Below are 17,888 nucleotides of genomic sequence, written 5' to 3'. Positions count from 1 at the left end.
AGGTGAGTGGGCAAATGCATGGCAGATGAAGTATAATGTGGATAAATGTGAGTTTATCCACTTTGGTGGTAAAAACAGAGAGACAGACTATTACCTAAATGGTGACAGATTAGGAAAAGGGGAGGTGCAACGAGACCTAGGTGTCATGGTACATCAGTCATTGAAGATTGGCATGCAGGTACAGCAGGCGGTTAAGAAAGCAAATGGCATGTTGGCCTTCATCGCGAGGGGATTTGAGTACAGGGGCAGGGAGGTGTTACTACAGTTGTACAGGGCCTTGGTGAGGCCATACTTGGAGTATTGTGTACAGTTTTGGTCTCCTAACTTGAGGAAGGACATTCTTGCTATTGAGGGAGTGCAGCGAAGGTTCACCAGACTGATTCCCGGGATGGCGGGACTGACATATCAAGAAAGACTGGATCGACTGGGCTTGTATTCACTGGAGTTCAGAAGAATGAGAGGGGGTCTCATAGAAACGTTTAAAATTCTGACGGGTTTAGACAGGTTAGATGCAGGAAAAATGTTCCCAATGTTGGGGAAGTCCAGAACCAGGGGTCACAGTCTAAGGATAAGGGGTAAGCCATTTAGGACGGAGATGAGGAGAAACTTCTTCACCCAGAGAGTGGTGAACGTGGAATTCTCTACCACAGTAAGTTGTTGAGGCCAATTCACTAAATATATTCAAAAAGGAGTTAGATGTAGTCCTTACTACTAGGGGGATCAAGGGGTATGGCGAGAAAGCAGGAATGGGGTACTGAAGTTGCATGTTCAGCCATGAACTCATTGAATGGCGGTGCAGGCTAGAAGTGCCGAATGGCCTACTCCTGCACCTATTTTCTATGTTTCTCCAGTCAAGTAAACATCCTAGTAAATCTCCTCTGTACCCTCTCTAGTGCAATCTCATCTTTCCTGTAATGTGGTGACCAGAACTGCACGCGGTACTCTAGCTGTGGCCTAACTAGTGTTTCATACAGTTCTAGCATAACCTTCCTGCTCTTGCATTCTATGCCTTAGCTAATAAAAGCAAGCATTCCGTATGCCTTCTTAACCACCCAGCCACGTTTGCTGACGATACAAAGGTGGGAGGAAAAGCAATGTGTGAGGAGGACATAAAAAATCTGCAAAAGGACATAGACTGGCTAAGTGAGTGGGCAAACATTTGGCAGATGGAGTATAATGTTGGAAAGTGTGAAGTTATGCACTTTGGCAGAAAAAAATCGAAGAGCAGGTTATTATTTAAATGAAGAAAAATTGCAAAGTGCTGCAGTACAACAGGACCTGGGGGCCCTGGTGCATGAACACAAAAGGCAGGTACAGCAAGTTATCAGGAAGGCCAATGGATTCTTGGCCTTTATTGCAAAGGGGATGGAGTATAAAAGCAGGGAAGTCTTGCTCCAGTTATACAGGGTATTGGTGAGGCCACCTGGAATAATGCGTACAGTTTTGGTTTCCATATTTAAGAAAGGATATACTTGTTTTGGAGGCAGTTCAGAGAAGGTTCACTAGGTTGATTCCGGAGATGAGGGGTTGACTTTTAGGTTGAGTAGGTTTGGCCTCTACTCATTGGAATTCAGAAGAATGAGAGGTGATCTTATTGAAACTTTTACATTATGAGGGTGCTGGATAAGGTGGATGCAGAGAGGATGTTTCCACTGATCGGGGAGACTAGAACTAGGGGGCATAATCTTAGAAGGGGCCGCCCATTTAAAACTGAGATGAGGAGGAATTTCTTTGAGGGTTGTAAATCTGTGGAATTCGCTGCCTCAGAGAGCTGTGGAAGCCGGGACATTGAATAAATTTAAGACAGAGATAGACAGCTTCTTAACCGATAAGGGATTAATGGGTTATGGGGAGCGGGCAGGGAAGTGGACCTGAGTCCATGATCAGATCAGCTATGATCGTATTAAGTGGCAGAGCAGGCTCAAGGGGCCATATTTCTTATGTTTTTATGTTCTTATTCCATTTGACTTTCTGATTACTTGCTGTAACTGCATACTAACTTTTTATATTTCATGCACAAGGACCCCCAGGTCTCTCTGTACTGCAGCACTTTGCAATTTTTCTCCATTTAAATTATAATTTGTTTTTCTATTCTTTCTGCCAACGTGGATAACCTCACATTTTCTCACATTATACTTCATCTGCCAAATGTTTTCCCACTCACTTAGCCTGTCTATATTCCTTTTGCAGATTTTGTGTGTCCTCCTCACAATTTGCTTATCCACCTTTCTTTGTATCATCAGCAAACTTGACATCACTCGGTCCCTTCATCCAAGTCATTAATATAGATTGTAAATAGTTAAGGACCCAACACCGATCCCTGTGACATCCCACTAGTCACTGTTTGCTAACTGGAAAATGACCCATTTATCCCGACTCTCTGTTTTGTTAGTTAGCCAATCCTCAACCATACTAATATATTACCTCCATCCTTGTGAGCTTTTATCTTGTGCAGTAAACTCTTATGTGGCACCTTATCGAATGCCTTCTGGAAATCCAAATACATCATATCCATTGGTTCCCCCTTATCCACCGTGCTCATTACATCAAAGAACTCCAGCAAATTTGTCAAACATGATTTCCCTTTCATAAAACCATTCTGACTCTGCTTGATTCTGTGTTACCCATGATATGACTCAAATCTGCTTTCAAGGTTGTTTATATTTCTTTTGAACTTTTTTGCACTGTGAGCCTGTATTTGTTGGCCTGACAGGGTACCCCTAGGATGAATTGCTATTTAATGGTACCTGAGCACCATACTGTAATGACTATTCTACCTTGAATGAAAACATGAGCCACATAGTGTGCTTCTCCAACAAAGCAATTTTAGGTTAATTTTCTCGTGTAATTCAAAGAACTCAAGATAGTCTCCAATGTTCTTAAAGGTTGTAGGATTTGGCCAAAAAGACTCATATATCTCATTGTTTCCTGGTAGGTTACTGTATCATTATACAGAAAGTATACTTTATTGGAAGAGTGATACTACTAGCTTGAAATCTACATTTTTGTGGGAGGGCACTTTGTAATTAAAAAGTACCAGATAAATCTATCAAGTCAGGTAACCGTGAAGGAGTACTTATACAGCTATTCTCAGTTGGATGTATTGTATGCTCATTAGCATGTGCACTCAAAACCAAACCAGTACAAGAATAGTTTCTTATGTTGATGCTTATGAATTTTGTTTTTTTTAGGTCAGAGTTGACTGCCTGGAGCAGTTTCTCACTCTTTTCCACTATTACAGCCATAGAGGAAATCTGGATGCAACAGAAGTTATTAAATTCTGGTTAGTATTTTATTAGAGAGTTGTACACTATTTGTCAGTTTAAAAAATGCTGGTTAGGTTGCACTCAAAAATGTGAACTAATGAAAGGATTGTCTCTTCTTTTCCCATCCTCCACAGCTCTGTAAACGTCAGCATATCCAAAACTGTACTGCCTGAATCCTATTCTGCACCAAGTCCTGCACACCGCTGTCCTTGCTGACCATTCGCTCCTGGGCCCCCCAATGCCTCAAATTTTAAAATTCTCAGCTCCATGTTTAAATCGCTTCATGGCCTCGCTCTTCCAACAGGCCTACAACCCATGTCAACTCTGTTCCTCTGTTTCTTTGGTGGATGTCTGTTGCACCCCCCCCCCCCCCCACCACCACCATTGATGAATATGAAGAATTAAAATTCACACTGGTGCAATAGGGTTGCTCTTCTGAGATTTTAACATTTTTTCACATTATTGAGGCAGCACAGAGCGGACTGTTTAAATTTTGGGTCTCTTTCCAACATTTGTTTTCTCTCTGGTGTAAATGATTTAATAACTGTTTCCATAAGCAGACTGAGTCTCTTGTGATTGAAATCTGAGTTTCATTCTCTGCTCAGTTAGGGCTAGTGCCCGCTAGGTCTAACAATGAACCCTAATCATCATATATTGAAGAATGTATCGGTTACTCACAATGTTCTCTTGTTACCTTGGAAGGCAAAACATGTCTCACGGCTTGACCACTTCATACAAGCTAAACTATTGTACTTGCATGAGTAAACTAGTTCGTGCACAAGGATTTAACTTTTTTTTATAAAGTTGCTTCTTACGGGCAGTGGAGTGAGTCGAGCTGACGTGCTCTTGCAGAGAGCCGGTGCAGGCTCAGTGGGCCAAATGGCAGCCTCCTGAGCTGCAACCATTCTATGATTCTATGATTAGTCTCTTGATGAGTATCTTTGCATGAAACAGCTGCGCTTTTTCTTTCCTTCTCTCTAATCTTTTAGGATGACATGTTACAAGTCAAGAAGGTGAGTCACGTGCTCGTGGAGCCTGGATGTCTTTGCCAGAACTAAATACCAATGAAAATTACATAATTTGTATTGCTTAATCCCTGTAAAGATCAAAGGCATTTTACATGAAAATCGTCCTATGGAATGCGAATGAGAGGATAAACATGCATCATTTGGGCTCCAAGTACCCGAGTATGCAATACAAGTCACGTATAGATCAAAGCACCTTCATCTTAACCAATTTTCTGCTCACCACCTTTGCCTTGTTCCTGCAGATGTGGTGTTGCCTGGTCATCATTTTAAAACTTAGTGAAGAGCGAGCCCTGGCTATATTAAATTATACAAAATCACAGATAGCAATTGCCATTTTATCACAGTAGTTTTATTTTGCATCTAATTGGTTGCATATGTGACTTGGAAATGCTTGATACTGGGTATGGAAAGTGGGAAATGTTCCATTCACTAATACAAATGCAAAATACTGCGGAGGGGGGGCAAAAATGGGCAGAGGTTATCTGAAATTGTTGAACTCTATGTTGAGTCCAGAAGGCTGTAAAGTGCCTAAACAAAAGATGAGGTGCTGTTCCTCGAGTTTGCGTTGACCTTCATTGAAACAGTGTAGGAGGCCGGGGACGGAGATGCCGGAGTGGAGCGGAGAATTAAAGTGACAGGCGACCGGAAGCTCAGGGTCACACTTATGGACTAAACGGAAGTGCTCCGCAAAGCAGTCACCCGATTTGCGTTTGGTCTCCCCAATGTAGAGGAGACCACATTGTGAGCAGCGAATACAGTATAAATTGAAAGAAGTACAAGTAAATCGCTGTTTCACCTGGAAGAGATATTTGGGGCCCTGGACAGTGGGAAGGGAGGAGGTAAAAGGGCAGGTGTTTCATCTCCTGCGCTTGCACGGGAAGGTGCTGTGGGAAGGTGAGGGGGTGCTGGGAATGACTGCGGAATGAACCAGGATGTCGCGGAAGGAGTGGTCCCTTCGGAATGCTGAGAGGGGTGGGAAGGGAAAGATGTGATTGGTGGTGGGATCACGCTGGAGATGGCGGAGGATGATCCGTTGAACATGGAGGCTGGTGGGGTGAAAGGTGAGGACAAGGGGACCCAACATCAGCTTGTCCCTTGGCCCTGACCTGTACCCACCCCCTAGGCTTGCAGCACTTACTCCCTGGACCTGCCACTCCTAAATCCAACCCAGGGCCTGGACACGATCTGACCCAAGCCGCCTTTCTATCCCTTCACTTGCTATACCAACCCACTTTTGAAACAACTCATCTTTCCGGTCCCTGGCATCTTGCCACAACATCAATTAGTATAATTTAAAAAGACACTCGACACTCTGGTGTTGCGTTATATGTAGGTCTTTACTGTTCATTAGAGCTTTATTGTTTAGCAAAGAAATACAAAGCTATTTCCCAAAGAGACTACTCGGATATCATTTCTGTAATGTAATTAATGAAGAATCACTTTCTTATTTCCAATTATTTTCTTATTTGTCGAAAGCCACTTCCAACTTTAGCTACATTTTAGCTAGTGTAAACATTGTGATATTTGGTTTGTGTTTTTAAAAGCAAAGGGAGCTCTTACTTTTTCTCTGTTAGTAATGTAGATTCCACCTAACTTTCCCCACCCCTCCCCCCTCCCACCCAATGAAGGCTTGAGTTCCAAATGTAGGCTGACACTTCAGTGCTGACAGAATGCGGCACTGTCAAGAGTGCCATTCTCTAATGAGTCATTAAACCAAAGGCTGTTCAAGTGGATGTTGAAAATCTCACTATTTGAATAAGATAAGGAAATTCTTCTGGTATTCTGGCCAATATTCCTCCCTCAACCAACACCATCAGCAGATTCACAAGTACATTTATTGTGTGACAGTCAGAAAGCTACTTGGTCCTACAAGTTTTATAAATCATACATGGGTTGAAATTGGAGTTCTGTGTTCCTTTTTAATGATAAGAACATACATTATATGTTATATACGAGATGCAAAATTGTTTGATAAGACAAGATACTACTGGTCCTGACTTTACCATTCAAAACTTTACCCTGCTGAAATACAAATGATCTCCGTTTTCTGGACCGGTGAGTTATTGAGCTGCCATGGTGGTCTTTTGTTGCCCATTATCTAGCAGCCTTAACCATGTTCTTATCGGGAGGCACAATAGATGTTTTCTCTGTTCATAATGGTACAGATTGGAAGTTGGGGAATGTTGAAGCATTTCAAATTTGAAATCTGAAAGTAAAACATTTCTCGTATCTGCCTTGTACCTCAAGGCTGTTATCTACACCATGACCTTTCAGCTATCGACCAATTTTCTTATTTATTGATTATAAATCTCTCTCTTCCTTGTTATTTTCATTATTTCATTATTCACCAAACAAAATTACACAAAACCTTTCTCTTCAATTTTAATTTTCTCCCCAATCACATTGCAGCAAAAAAAGAAACTGAGAAAAGGTTATCACAGTTTGCAGCAGCCATGCTCAGGCTGAGAGGAAAGCTTTTCATAATAGTTGCTTCAAATGTGAATTCTGAAGTGTGTTTAGTTTTGTATTCTGCCTGTAATAAAATTACAAAAAGATTACCTGTGCAAACTAACAACTCCCTTTACAGCTCACGTACATCTTGGCCTCCACAAACATTGAACTACTATTAGTAGCCCAAACCTTTCTTTGTTTCTGGGCCCACCCATGATCCAGCTGTAGGATAACATTCCAACATGGATTCATGAAGGGGAAATCATGTTTAACTAATTTACTGGAATTCTTTGAGGATATCACGAGCATGGTGGATAGAGGTGTACCGATGGATGTGGTATATTTAGATTTCCAAAAGGCATTCGATAAGGTGCCACACAAAAGGTTACTGCAGAAGATAACGGTATGCCGAGTCAGAGGAAATGTATTAGCATGGATAGAGAATTGGCTAGCTAACAGAAAGCAGAGAGTCGGGATAAATGGGTCCTTTTCGGTTTGGAAATCGGTGGTTAGTGGTGTGTCACAGGGACCGGTGCTGGGATCACAACTGTTTACAATATACATAGATGACCTGGAAGAGGGGACAGAGTGTAGTGTAACAACATTTGCAGATGACACAAAGATTAGTGGGAAAGCGGGTTGTGTAGAGGACACAGAGAGGCTGCAAAGGGATTTAGATAGGTTAAGCAAATGGGCTAAGGTTTGACAGATGGAATACAATGTCGGAAAATGTGAGGTCATTCACCTTGGGAAAAAAAAACAGTTAAAGGGAATATTATTTGAATGGGGAGAAATTACAACATGCTGTGGTGCAGAGGGACCTGGGGGTCTTTGTGCATGAAACTCTTTTAGAGTCTACCTACAAAACATAAAACATTAAATCGTGCCACCCGACCTGGGTGACACACCAGACATTTACAAGGCCCTTTTTTTCCTTTTTTGGTTTTTTTTTTTGAGTTTTTCTTTTTTCTTTTTTTTTTTGGGCACTAAAATCACAATTTTCCAGTGCCCCCTATAAAAGGGAAGGGGACACTAAAAGCACTGGCATTTAAAACAAATTAAATTTTAAAACGTAAAATCAAATTAAAATTTGGTTGCCGGGCGTGATGATGCACTCCAGTCCCTCCGGTGCCCACCTCTCGCGGAAGGCCGCGAGCGTACCGGTGGACACTGCGTGCTCCATCTCCAAGGACACCCTGGACCGGATGTAAGAGCGGAAGAGAGGCAGGCAGTCAGGTTGAACGACCCCCTCGACCGCCCGCTGCCTGGACCGGCTGATGGCACCCTTGGCCGTGCCCAGGAGCAGTCCTACGAGGAGGCCTTCGGACTTAGTTTGCAGGTGCAGCAGGTAATCAGGAAGGCGAATGGAATGTTGGCCTTCATTGCGAGAGGGATGGAGTACAAAAGCAGGGAGGTCCTGCTGCAACTGTACAGGGTATTGGTGAGGCCGCACCTGGAGTACTGCGTGTAGTTTTGGTCACCTTAAGGAAGAATATACTAGCTTTGGAGGGAGTACAGAGACGATTCACTAGGCTGATTCCGGAGATGAGGGGTTTACCTTATGATGATAGATTAAGTAGACTGGGTCTTTACTCGTTAGAGTTCAGAAGGATGAGGGATGATCTTATAGAAACATTTAAAATAATGAAAGGGATAGACAAGATAGAGGCAGAGAGGTTGTTTCCACTGGTCGTGGAGACTAGAACTAGGGGGCACAGCCTCAAAATACGGGGGAGCCAATTTAAAACCGAGTTGAGAAGGAATTTCTTCTCCCAGAGGGTTGTGAATCTGTGGAATTCTCTGCCCAAGGAAGCAGTTGAGGCTAGCTCATTGAATGTATTTAAATCACAGATAGATAGACTTTTAACCATTAAGGGTTACGGGGAGTGGGCGGGTAAGTGGAGCTGAGTCCACGGTCAGATCAGCCATGATCTTGTTGAATGGCGGAGCAGGCTCGAGGGGCTAGATGGCCTACTCCTGTTCCTAATTCTTATGTTCTATGTAATATTCTAAAATAGCACTTCCAAATCTTAAGATTATAGTCTATACCAGATAATTTGAATTGTTTTTACGCTTAAATGTTTTCAATTATTCAATAACACAGCTGGGTGGGAAGTTGGTGCTCAAAAATTTAGAATTAGCAGATAATTTGAATTAAGCAATTTTAGTGAAGAGAAGTAGACTCTAGTGATTAATGCATTTCAGAATCTTGAAGCTAACCTAATCCTGATGTGGATACAGGAAATAAATAATTCATATATTCCAATCAAGTTTTATATTAATTTTCTGTCATTCTCCCCTTTCCGCTACTTTAAAAACATTCAAGGCAACACTTCTTATTCCAGCAGGATTCAATTGGCAACAGATGCTATTCATTATGAAGGTGAATTTCCCATTCTTCTAATGACGCATAACACTCGAGTGTTCTGGCAATAAGTCGCATCCTGTGGAGAAAACAATTACATAAAGGAACAACTTCCCATAAGACATCTTGTGACATTGAAGGTTTTCTAATGAAAGGTCTTCGACCTGAAACATTAACTCTATTTCTCTCTTCACAGTTGCTGCCTGACCCACTGAGTATTTCCAGCATTTTCGGATTTTATTTATGACAATTCCATTGGCTTTTCATTTCATGAAAAATAACAGTTCTAGCTGGTTGTTCTTCTTGGGTGGTCCCTTGTATCGAGGATGACTTGCTTTCACACCAAGAAGTTCATAGGTGTTTCAATGAGGGACCTGATGTTCCAGGTCTTGGTCCAGTTGCAAGGATTAACCAAGACGACTGGAGACCAGCTCTGCTGCACGGACCTAGTGCGCGCACACATATCGCAGTGTGGGTTGGCCTGTGGTGCTCCTGGGCCCCGATCACATCGCTCCACAAACTCTCGCTGCTCCTTCGCCCCGGCCTCACCCGCTCCTGCTGTATCTGCCCAATCAGCGACCTGGGTTATGGTGATGTCCAATCCAGTCGCCCTCCTGAACTGTGTTCAGGGATAACTCCCCTGCTCTTCTTCAAAATAGTGCCATGGGATCTTTTACGTCCACCATGTTCCATGCAGCCATTGGTTGGTTACACTCAATCAGGTGACGTCGCCTAGCACGCGGGGCACCCCAAGAGCTGGTTCTAGCTTATGAAACAGTATATTATTCAACTTGCCTTGAACAGCACCATGAAGATCAGTTAGTTTGCAGATATTAAAAATGATACGTCTGTGCACATAGCAAGCACCTTGTAACAGTCTAGTCGTTAACTCACTATGATCATGCGACAGGAGATCTGTTAGTATATATAATAATCTTGTATGTACTGTGTTTGTCTCACTTGTACCTGATTTATCACCATAAAACAGTAGTAAACTAAGAGCTTGCATTTGTATAATGCTTTTCATGACCTCAGGACATCTCAGAACATTTCACAGCCAATTAAGTACTTTTGATATGTAGTCACTGTTTTAATGTATGGAAATACAGCAGCTATGTTGCACATAGTAAGGTGCCACGAACAGCAATGAGATAAATGACTAGATAACCTGCTTTAGTTGAGGGAAAAACCCCCTTCTCTTGTTTGAAAAGTGCCAAGGGATCTTTTATATCTCCTAAGAGGGCAGATGGGTCCTCAGTTGAATGTCCCATTTGAAAGATGGTACCTCCGACAGTGCAGCAATGCCTCAGTACTGCGCTGAAGTGCCAGCCTAGATTATATGTTCAAGTCTCTGGAGTGATGCTTGAGAGTGCTACTGTTATACTCTTACAGCAGGCAGATAGAGGACAATTCCTTGCAATCAGTATGGGCTGAATTTGAACCCGGGCCCCAGCGGTAGAAAGCACTGCCTTTTAAAAAGGAAACCATTGTTCAATGTCCTATATCTGCTCTTCTGGGTGCCAGAGTGTACACAGAAACGTCCATTGCTAAGCATGGAGTTGAGAAGATGGATCGTTCTGCAGGGTAAAATGATAGAGAGCTTGAAAAGCAGTCCATGCTTCCATACTGTGTCATATGCTGCCGAGTGCTACGGTGGTCTTGAGCTGGCGCTGGAAGCCTGCTTCGATGTGCGTTGTCTTTACCACTTGGTCGCAGCAATTATGGCTGCTCCAGAAGCCCACTTGCTCCTTAGGAATGGTTGGCTCAATGATGGGGGCTAGCCTGTGGAGTTGTAGCCTCTTCAGCACTTTATAACATTTGCAAAGTAGGAGATCGGTGGTAGCTGGAGGCTTCACGAGTATTCTTCTCCTGCTTCAGAAGGGCAATTATTTTAGTCTCCCTCCAAGTAGGTGGAATTTTACCAGTTGCCAGTACCTTAGAGAAGGAGGGGGTCAACGATCTCTTCGCTTTGGATCCCAGTGCTTTTAAGAATTCTGGGTAAACATCATGTTTGCATCAAGTGGGATGCAATGGTGCTGCTCTGATGGTCGTCCTGTGTTTATAGGCGGGGTTTGCCCCACTAAATTGACGGAGCAGGGCCCATGCTTTCCTGCTGGAGTGAGTGGTTAGTCTTCTCCACAAGGCTCCACCACCATTCAGATCTCGCCGAGTTTAAGGACACTAGCGTTGCTGTGGCTGGGTTCTTGTTCAGCAAATACTCCTGGTGGAGAGCCTCGCTTTCTTCAATCCAACAAGGAATATACTCTTTCTAAACCCTCGAGGTATACTGTGTTTTACGGCAGCTTTAATAATTCCTATAAATCTGTTGAAGACATTGGTGGTTGGTGGAATCCACCTGATGTTGGTGTCAACTGATCTTTCCCAGCCTGCTTTTTTGAAGTTCCATCATGTTCCGGTGTTGACAGGAATTACGATGCCAACATTGATGATTGAGGGTCTGGGTTGACTGTTTGGGAAGCCGTTGAGAATTGTTCTGGGGCAACGATTGGGTTTCCTTTGCTATCTTTAGAGAGGTATCATTAGTCTGGGTTATATTCTCCCTGCCACCTTGATGAATGAAACGTACTTCGATCTTTGGCATCAAAAAGGAGGAATTTATTCACTAGTGAAGCCCACTGTACAATTGCTTCTCCATTAAAGTTGGCGTCTGCATAGTCCCACATTATATGGTGGCTATTGAAGTCTCCTGAGATGAATGGATGGATGTTGATTAGGAGGGAGTGGTGGGTCAGGCCACTCTGAGTGGTGGTTTGTAGACATTAGAGATTGTTAGCTCTCCTACGTGTATTGCTGTAGTGAAAACTCTGGCAATACTGGTATGCTCAACTGCAGTGCAGCCTTCAATGTCTTGTTTAACATAGCTCGCCAGGCCATATTTGGGATGGTTATTGAAAGCGATTAGGTGAAAACATCTGATCCGTCCTCTTGTGTCAAACTGGTGGATGTGTTTGATGTGTGCTTCTTGAAGCACCAGAACATCGACGCTGTGTTTCTTCAGTAACCTTTCGAGGTATTTGCATTTTGAACGAGAGATGCCTTCGATGTTAAGTTGGCATATTCGGATGGCTGGGCCTACATGTCGTTTTCTTTGGAGAAGTCCATTCGATTTTCTTTGTTTTCTACTGTCACCGAGAGGTTGATTTAACAAGTTCGGTGTCCTGTGAGACGACATTACTTATGATCTTGGAGCTAAGATCACGTAACTGGACACTGACTAACTCCATTATAGGTTTTTGTATTGCTGGTCAAACTACAGTTCACAATGTATGACTGGCGCTATCCACTGTCATTATTCAGTTGGCAACCCTGGGATTACTAACCCTGTCACTGATCAGTGCCTGGCATTGGTCATCCTGTGCAACAAGTTGTGTATTAATTTGTTGAGAATTGTAAACTGAGTAAGACACAGTTGGCTATTCATGAAACTTCTTTCAACAAATGGTCCCACAATGAAATTGCAATTTTATGCATTCAGCTTTTTGTGCCAGTCATCTACAAAATCATATATTGATTACTTAACCATGAAATATTGTGTAGCAACTCAAAAAATTGCCCTTCAGATATTCTGTCATCTGCCATTATCATCTGGCTTTTCAGTCTTTTCTCCCCATCTAATCTAGGATTCTCCAGGTCTTTGTACCAAGATGCTACTAGTGCTTTAGATGTGAAATTAGGTTTCTACTAATGCATATCCATTTGTTTAACTTGAGGGGACTACTATGGTATTCACAAGTGGGGATAAACTGTAAGTTTATACAGTAAAAGCTGATCAGCCATTAAATCGTACTTGTGAGAAAGGACATTAAGTAGCATAATGCATTAAATTGCATAATTATGCAAGGGTTTACCCTACAGCTTCTCCAGTTGGCAGCTCAATATTCCAACAGTGTAGACTGACCAAGATTCAGTAAATGTTAGAAAATATCTAACTGGCTTTCATGGAGTTGAGTTCCTGCCAATGCTTCGGCAAATATCTCCCATTGCTCATCCAAAATGTCATGCCCGTATCCTGCTCCCATGCCTTCTTAAGGTGGTTGGAGTTCCATAGAAAGGAAAGTAATGTACAAGAGAAGAACCAATTTATCTTCAGAAACTCAAGATACTACAGAGCAGTTAGAACAGTACAGGGATCCAGATGGCAGTCTGAGAACATATGACCTCTTTGGATTTGGATGATATATTTTTTCGCACATCCTATCCATAGTGCTCCTTGTCATCTTAGTTCAGTGGGACAGCTCTCGTGCAGCATTAGGAGAATATTTTATATTGTTCCCAAAATATAGAACATAGTCTTTCCCCCAAAAGGCTTCGGATGCGGGGGACAATTGGAACTTTCAAAACTGAGATTGTTAGAATTTTGTTCGGTGAGGGTGTCAAGGGATATAGAGCAAAGATGGGTAAATGGAGTAGAGGTACAGACTGACCATGATCTAATTGAATGGCAGAGCATGCTCGAGGGGCTGAATGGCCTACTCCTGTTCCTAATGTTCCGATGTTCTTATGAAGTGGCTCCTACAGATACAATTTTATAGAGCCAAGAAATTGGAAGTTGGTGGCGAAGTAAAGATTTAGGTGAATAATGTCTGTGTTGAACTTGAAACAAAATTCAGCATGGTCTCCTGGCTCACAAAGCTCTCTAATCTTAGTGTTAAATCTTAATTGCATAATACTACGTTAAGTGATTTGGCACTGTGTGACATCATGTGATAATTCCCATGAATTTCTACACTTGCTACGTGTAATAGGATTGTATCTGAGTAGTCCAGTGTTTCATCAAAAATGAAACTGCTAATGTCTGAGCAGATTGCTGAGATGATGAATCATTTGCCATAACCAATCACTTGCCTTAGATATTGCTTCTGTGATGATATGAAAATAGTTTAAAAAAACCAAAGCATATACGTTTCTGATAACCTAAAAATTGCTATATGTAATCTGTGTAGCTATACATTCTGTGCTTGCCACATGTCCATAAAGCACAGTAAAATGCTGAGTACATCTGAATGATATGAAGTTGTTGATTGGATTGATTCCACATACACTAAGTAGTAACCAAACCAGCCAAAAAATTTAACCATTCTCTAACAGCCAATATCACCACTCTTTTTTTAAAAAAAAAAAAATGTTCACGAAAATAAATCACATCCCTGAAAATGTCCCCTCGTTAATTCTCTCTTTCGCTCTTCCCTCACCATTTAAATAACTGCTGACTAGGAATGATGATTGCTCATTTGCCCTTTCCCTCTATTGTTCTATCTTTTAGGGAGCCTCACTGGTCTCTTGTCCCATAATACACTTTTCTCTCTTACTAGCCTCAGCCTTTGTTTTGTTCCCCTCCTGGAGCTCACGTTGTTGACTTACTAACATTTTTGGGCCACTGTGCATGTACCGAGTGCATTTGTGATTTTCCCAATCATAAATTACCCAGTGCCATTCACTATTGGTTTTTGCTCCTCAGTGATGTGATTGGCAGTTCTGGTGATACTTTCAAAGGTACAGACAAGGAGAAGACTATTGGGTCACAGAGCAGAAGAAAATTCAACTGGCAGGACTACAGAAATGAGAACAAAAAGGTAGAGGAGGGACATAGTCAATGCAAGTGGGAAAGACAAGGTTAAGCTTAAAAATCAAAGATTAAAAGGGAAAAGTATTTATAAATAAAAGTGCGAAATACAATTCTGAATATGAAGCTAAAAATCAGCAAAGTAGGAAGCAAAAATGAATATTGAGAGCGATGAGCAGTCGACTGGAAATGTATTTATACTGCCACTTTCAGCTCTATTCCATGTGGTTTGCCCATTAAAGTACCCGTGTAACTCTGGAGTCAAGTCTTGATCTGAACTTAGAATGTATTAACTCAAATGATCTGAGACACTCCCCTCACTCGTCCTGCAGGATGAAGTCTCACATCACTTGGGTTTGGCACCAGGTAGAGTGCAAGTTCAGTCCATGGCTGCAGTTAATGTCAGTTTTTTTTTCTTTGAACATCTGTCAATTTTCTTTATCCTTGTGGGCTATGATCCCAAGAGCCTGTTAAGGTAGTGTTGCCAAGTGTCTCTGTTGGGGCTCTGAATGGAACAGGAAAGGGAATTCCAGGATGTCCGAGTGGAGCCTGTGGGTACAATCCAAAAACAATGTTTCAGGGCTGGGCTTTCTGTGAACTAAACCATGGGAGTGCTACAAGTATTAGAAAACACTTAATGGGTCCAAGTTTCAGGCCGCGCCTAAAACGGTGCAACCCGGACTTGGACGCCCGTTTTTCGCGCCACAAAGGTTGGCATGCAGGTACAGCAGGCGGTTAAGAAAGCAAATGGCATGTTGGCCTTCATAGCGAGGGGATTTGAGTACAGGGGCAGGGAGGTGTTGCTACAGTTGTACAGGGCCTTGGTGAGGCCACACCTGGAGTATTGTGTACAGTTTTGGTCTCCTAACTTGAGGAAGGACGTTCTTGCTATTGAGGGAGTGCAGCGAAGATTCACCAGACTGATTCCCGGGATGGTGGGACTGACCTATCAAGAAAGACTGGATCAACTGGGCTTGTATTCACTGGAGTTCTGAAGAATGAGAGGGACCTCATAGAAACGTTTAAAATTCTGACGGGTTTAGACAGGTTAGATGCAGGAAGAATGTTCCCAATGTTGGGGAAGTCCACAACCAGGGGTCACAGTCTAAGGATAAGGGGTAAGCCATTTAGGACGGAGATGAGGAGAAACTTCTTCACCCAGAGAGTGGTGAACCTGTGGAATTCTCTACCACAGAAAGTTGTTGAGGCCAATTCACTAAATATATTCAAAAGGGAGTTAGATGAAGTCCTTACTACGAGGGGGATCAAGGGGTATGGCGAGAAAGCAGGAATGGGGTACTGAAGTTGCATGTTCAGCCATGAACTCATTGAATGGCAGTGCAGGCTAGAAGGGCCGAATGGCCTACTCCTGCACCTATGTTTCTATGTTTCTAAAGTGCGCCTAAAAAAAACTTACCTATTCTCCAGCTCCCTGCAGGTCCTCTGGAGCTGGGTGCAGCGCAGCACGAGCTGTTGGGGGTGGAACCAGGTTCCTGCGCTGAAAACAGTGCCGGGACCTCTGCACATGCGCGCTACAGTTGGTGCGCATGTGCAGTAGCTCCAGGCGCCCAAAGCTGTGGGAGGGGCCCGAAGCACGCAGCCCCTAGCCCTGGCCGAATGGCCTCACTGGGGCTGCATGAATAAGGCTCCTCCCATCTCCCCCCCACCCCAGGGCGACCCGACCTCCGCTCCACACCCCCCCCCCCCCCCCCCCCCCCGGAACTGCGCGACTCTCTCTCCCCCCCCTCCGCTACTCCCCCGCCGAGACCCGACGCCATCTACCTGTAAATCCAGCCTGAGGTCTCTCCCTCCCCTCCCCCCCCCCCCCACCCCCCCTCTCCTTCCCTCCCTCCCTCCTCTCTCCTTCCCTCCCTCCCTCCTCTCTCCTTCCCTCCCTCCCGCCTCTCTCCTTCCCTCCCTCCTTACCTTCCTCCCTCCTTCCCTCCTTCATTACCTTCCTCCCTCCTTCCCTCCCTCATTACCTTCCTCCCTCCCTCCCTCCCTCCTTCCCTCCTCCCTCCCTCCCTCCCTCCTTCCCTTCTCCCTCCCTCCCTCCCTCCCTCCCTCCTTCCCTTCTCCCTCCTTCCCTCCGTCTCTCCTTCCCTCCCCCTCCCTCCCTCTCCCTCCCTCCTCTCTCCTTCCCTCCCTCCCTTTCCTCCCTCTCTCCCTCCCTACATCCTCTCTCCCTTCTCCTCCCTCTTCCCCCCCTCTTTTCCTCCTCTTCCCCCCCCTTCTCCTCGCCCCATCTCCCCTCCTCCACCTCCTCCCCACCCCCCTCCCCTCCCACCCCACCCCCTTCCTCCCCCTCCCCCCCACCCCCTTCCTCCCCCTCCCCCCCCACCCCCCTTCTCCCCCTCCCCCCCACCCCCCTTCTCCCCCTCCCCCCCACCCCCCTTCTCCCCCTCCACCCCACCCCCCTTCTCCACCTCCACCCCACCCCCCTTCTCCACCTCCCTTCTCCCCCTCCTCCCCACCTCCCTTCTCCTCCTCCCCCTCCCACCCCCCTTCTCCCCCTCCCCTCGCTGTCAGAAACACAGACACAGACAGAGAGTGAGAGACACACACAGACAGACAGATAGAGACACTGACAGGGACACACTTGGGGGACCGCCCCAGCACGCTGTTGGAGGATTCCCGGTGCTGCAGTCGGTAAGTAGAAAATGTTTTATTTATTGATTTTTTAATTTTTTTAATTTTTTTATTTTTTTTTGGTTGATTTATTGATGTATTTATCATTTATTATTGATGATGGCTCTTTATTTGTAAAACTGAAGTGTTTAATGTTTGTAAACTTCCCTTTAAACCCCCCCTCCCCATTCCCTACGCCTAATTTGTAACCTACGCCTGATTTTCTAAAGTGTAGACAAGGTTTTTTCGAACGTACAAAAATCTTCACTTACTCCATTCTAAATTAGTTTGGAGTAAGTTTTCACTGCTGAAACTTTGAAAACAGGCGTAAGTGGCCGGACAAGCCCCCTTTTGAAAAAAAATTCTGTTCCAAAGTGAAACTGTTCTAACTGACTAGAACTGGAGCAAACTAAATGCCGAGAATTCAAATTTCTAAGATACTCCATTCTAAACCAGTTGCTCCAAAAAAACAGGAGCAACTCAGGCTGAAACTTGGCCTCAACTGTCCTTGCTACCTAGTCACTTACACACACAGAAAAAGGGAGGAAATAATTATGTGGCACAGT

At 44.0% G+C, this 17,888-nt stretch overlaps 1 protein-coding gene across 6 annotated transcripts in view; it reads left to right on the top strand.

Moving 5' to 3' along the window:
• lyst (lysosomal trafficking regulator) overlaps window positions 1-17,888 on the top strand; it is a 432,206-nt gene that overhangs the window by 122,420 nt on the left and 291,898 nt on the right. For 4 of the 6 annotated variants that reach the window (XM_070884659.1, XM_070884658.1, XM_070884663.1 and 1 more), the window contains exon 2: window positions 3,192-3,283. The exons of the other annotated variants lie outside the window; for them this stretch is intronic. In XM_070884659.1, coding sequence (XP_070740760.1) covers window positions 3,192-3,283 — 92 coding nt within the window. The remainder of the gene's footprint in view (window positions 1-3,191; window positions 3,284-17,888) is intronic. 6 annotated transcript variants of the gene reach the window in all.

This window comes from Pristiophorus japonicus, chromosome 7 (assembly GCF_044704955.1).
Source record: "Pristiophorus japonicus isolate sPriJap1 chromosome 7, sPriJap1.hap1, whole genome shotgun sequence".
NCBI lineage: Eukaryota > Metazoa > Chordata > Chondrichthyes > Pristiophoridae > Pristiophorus > Pristiophorus japonicus.
The sequence above is the reverse complement of the archived record's forward strand: the minus strand, read 5'-3'. Positions and strand labels throughout refer to the sequence as shown.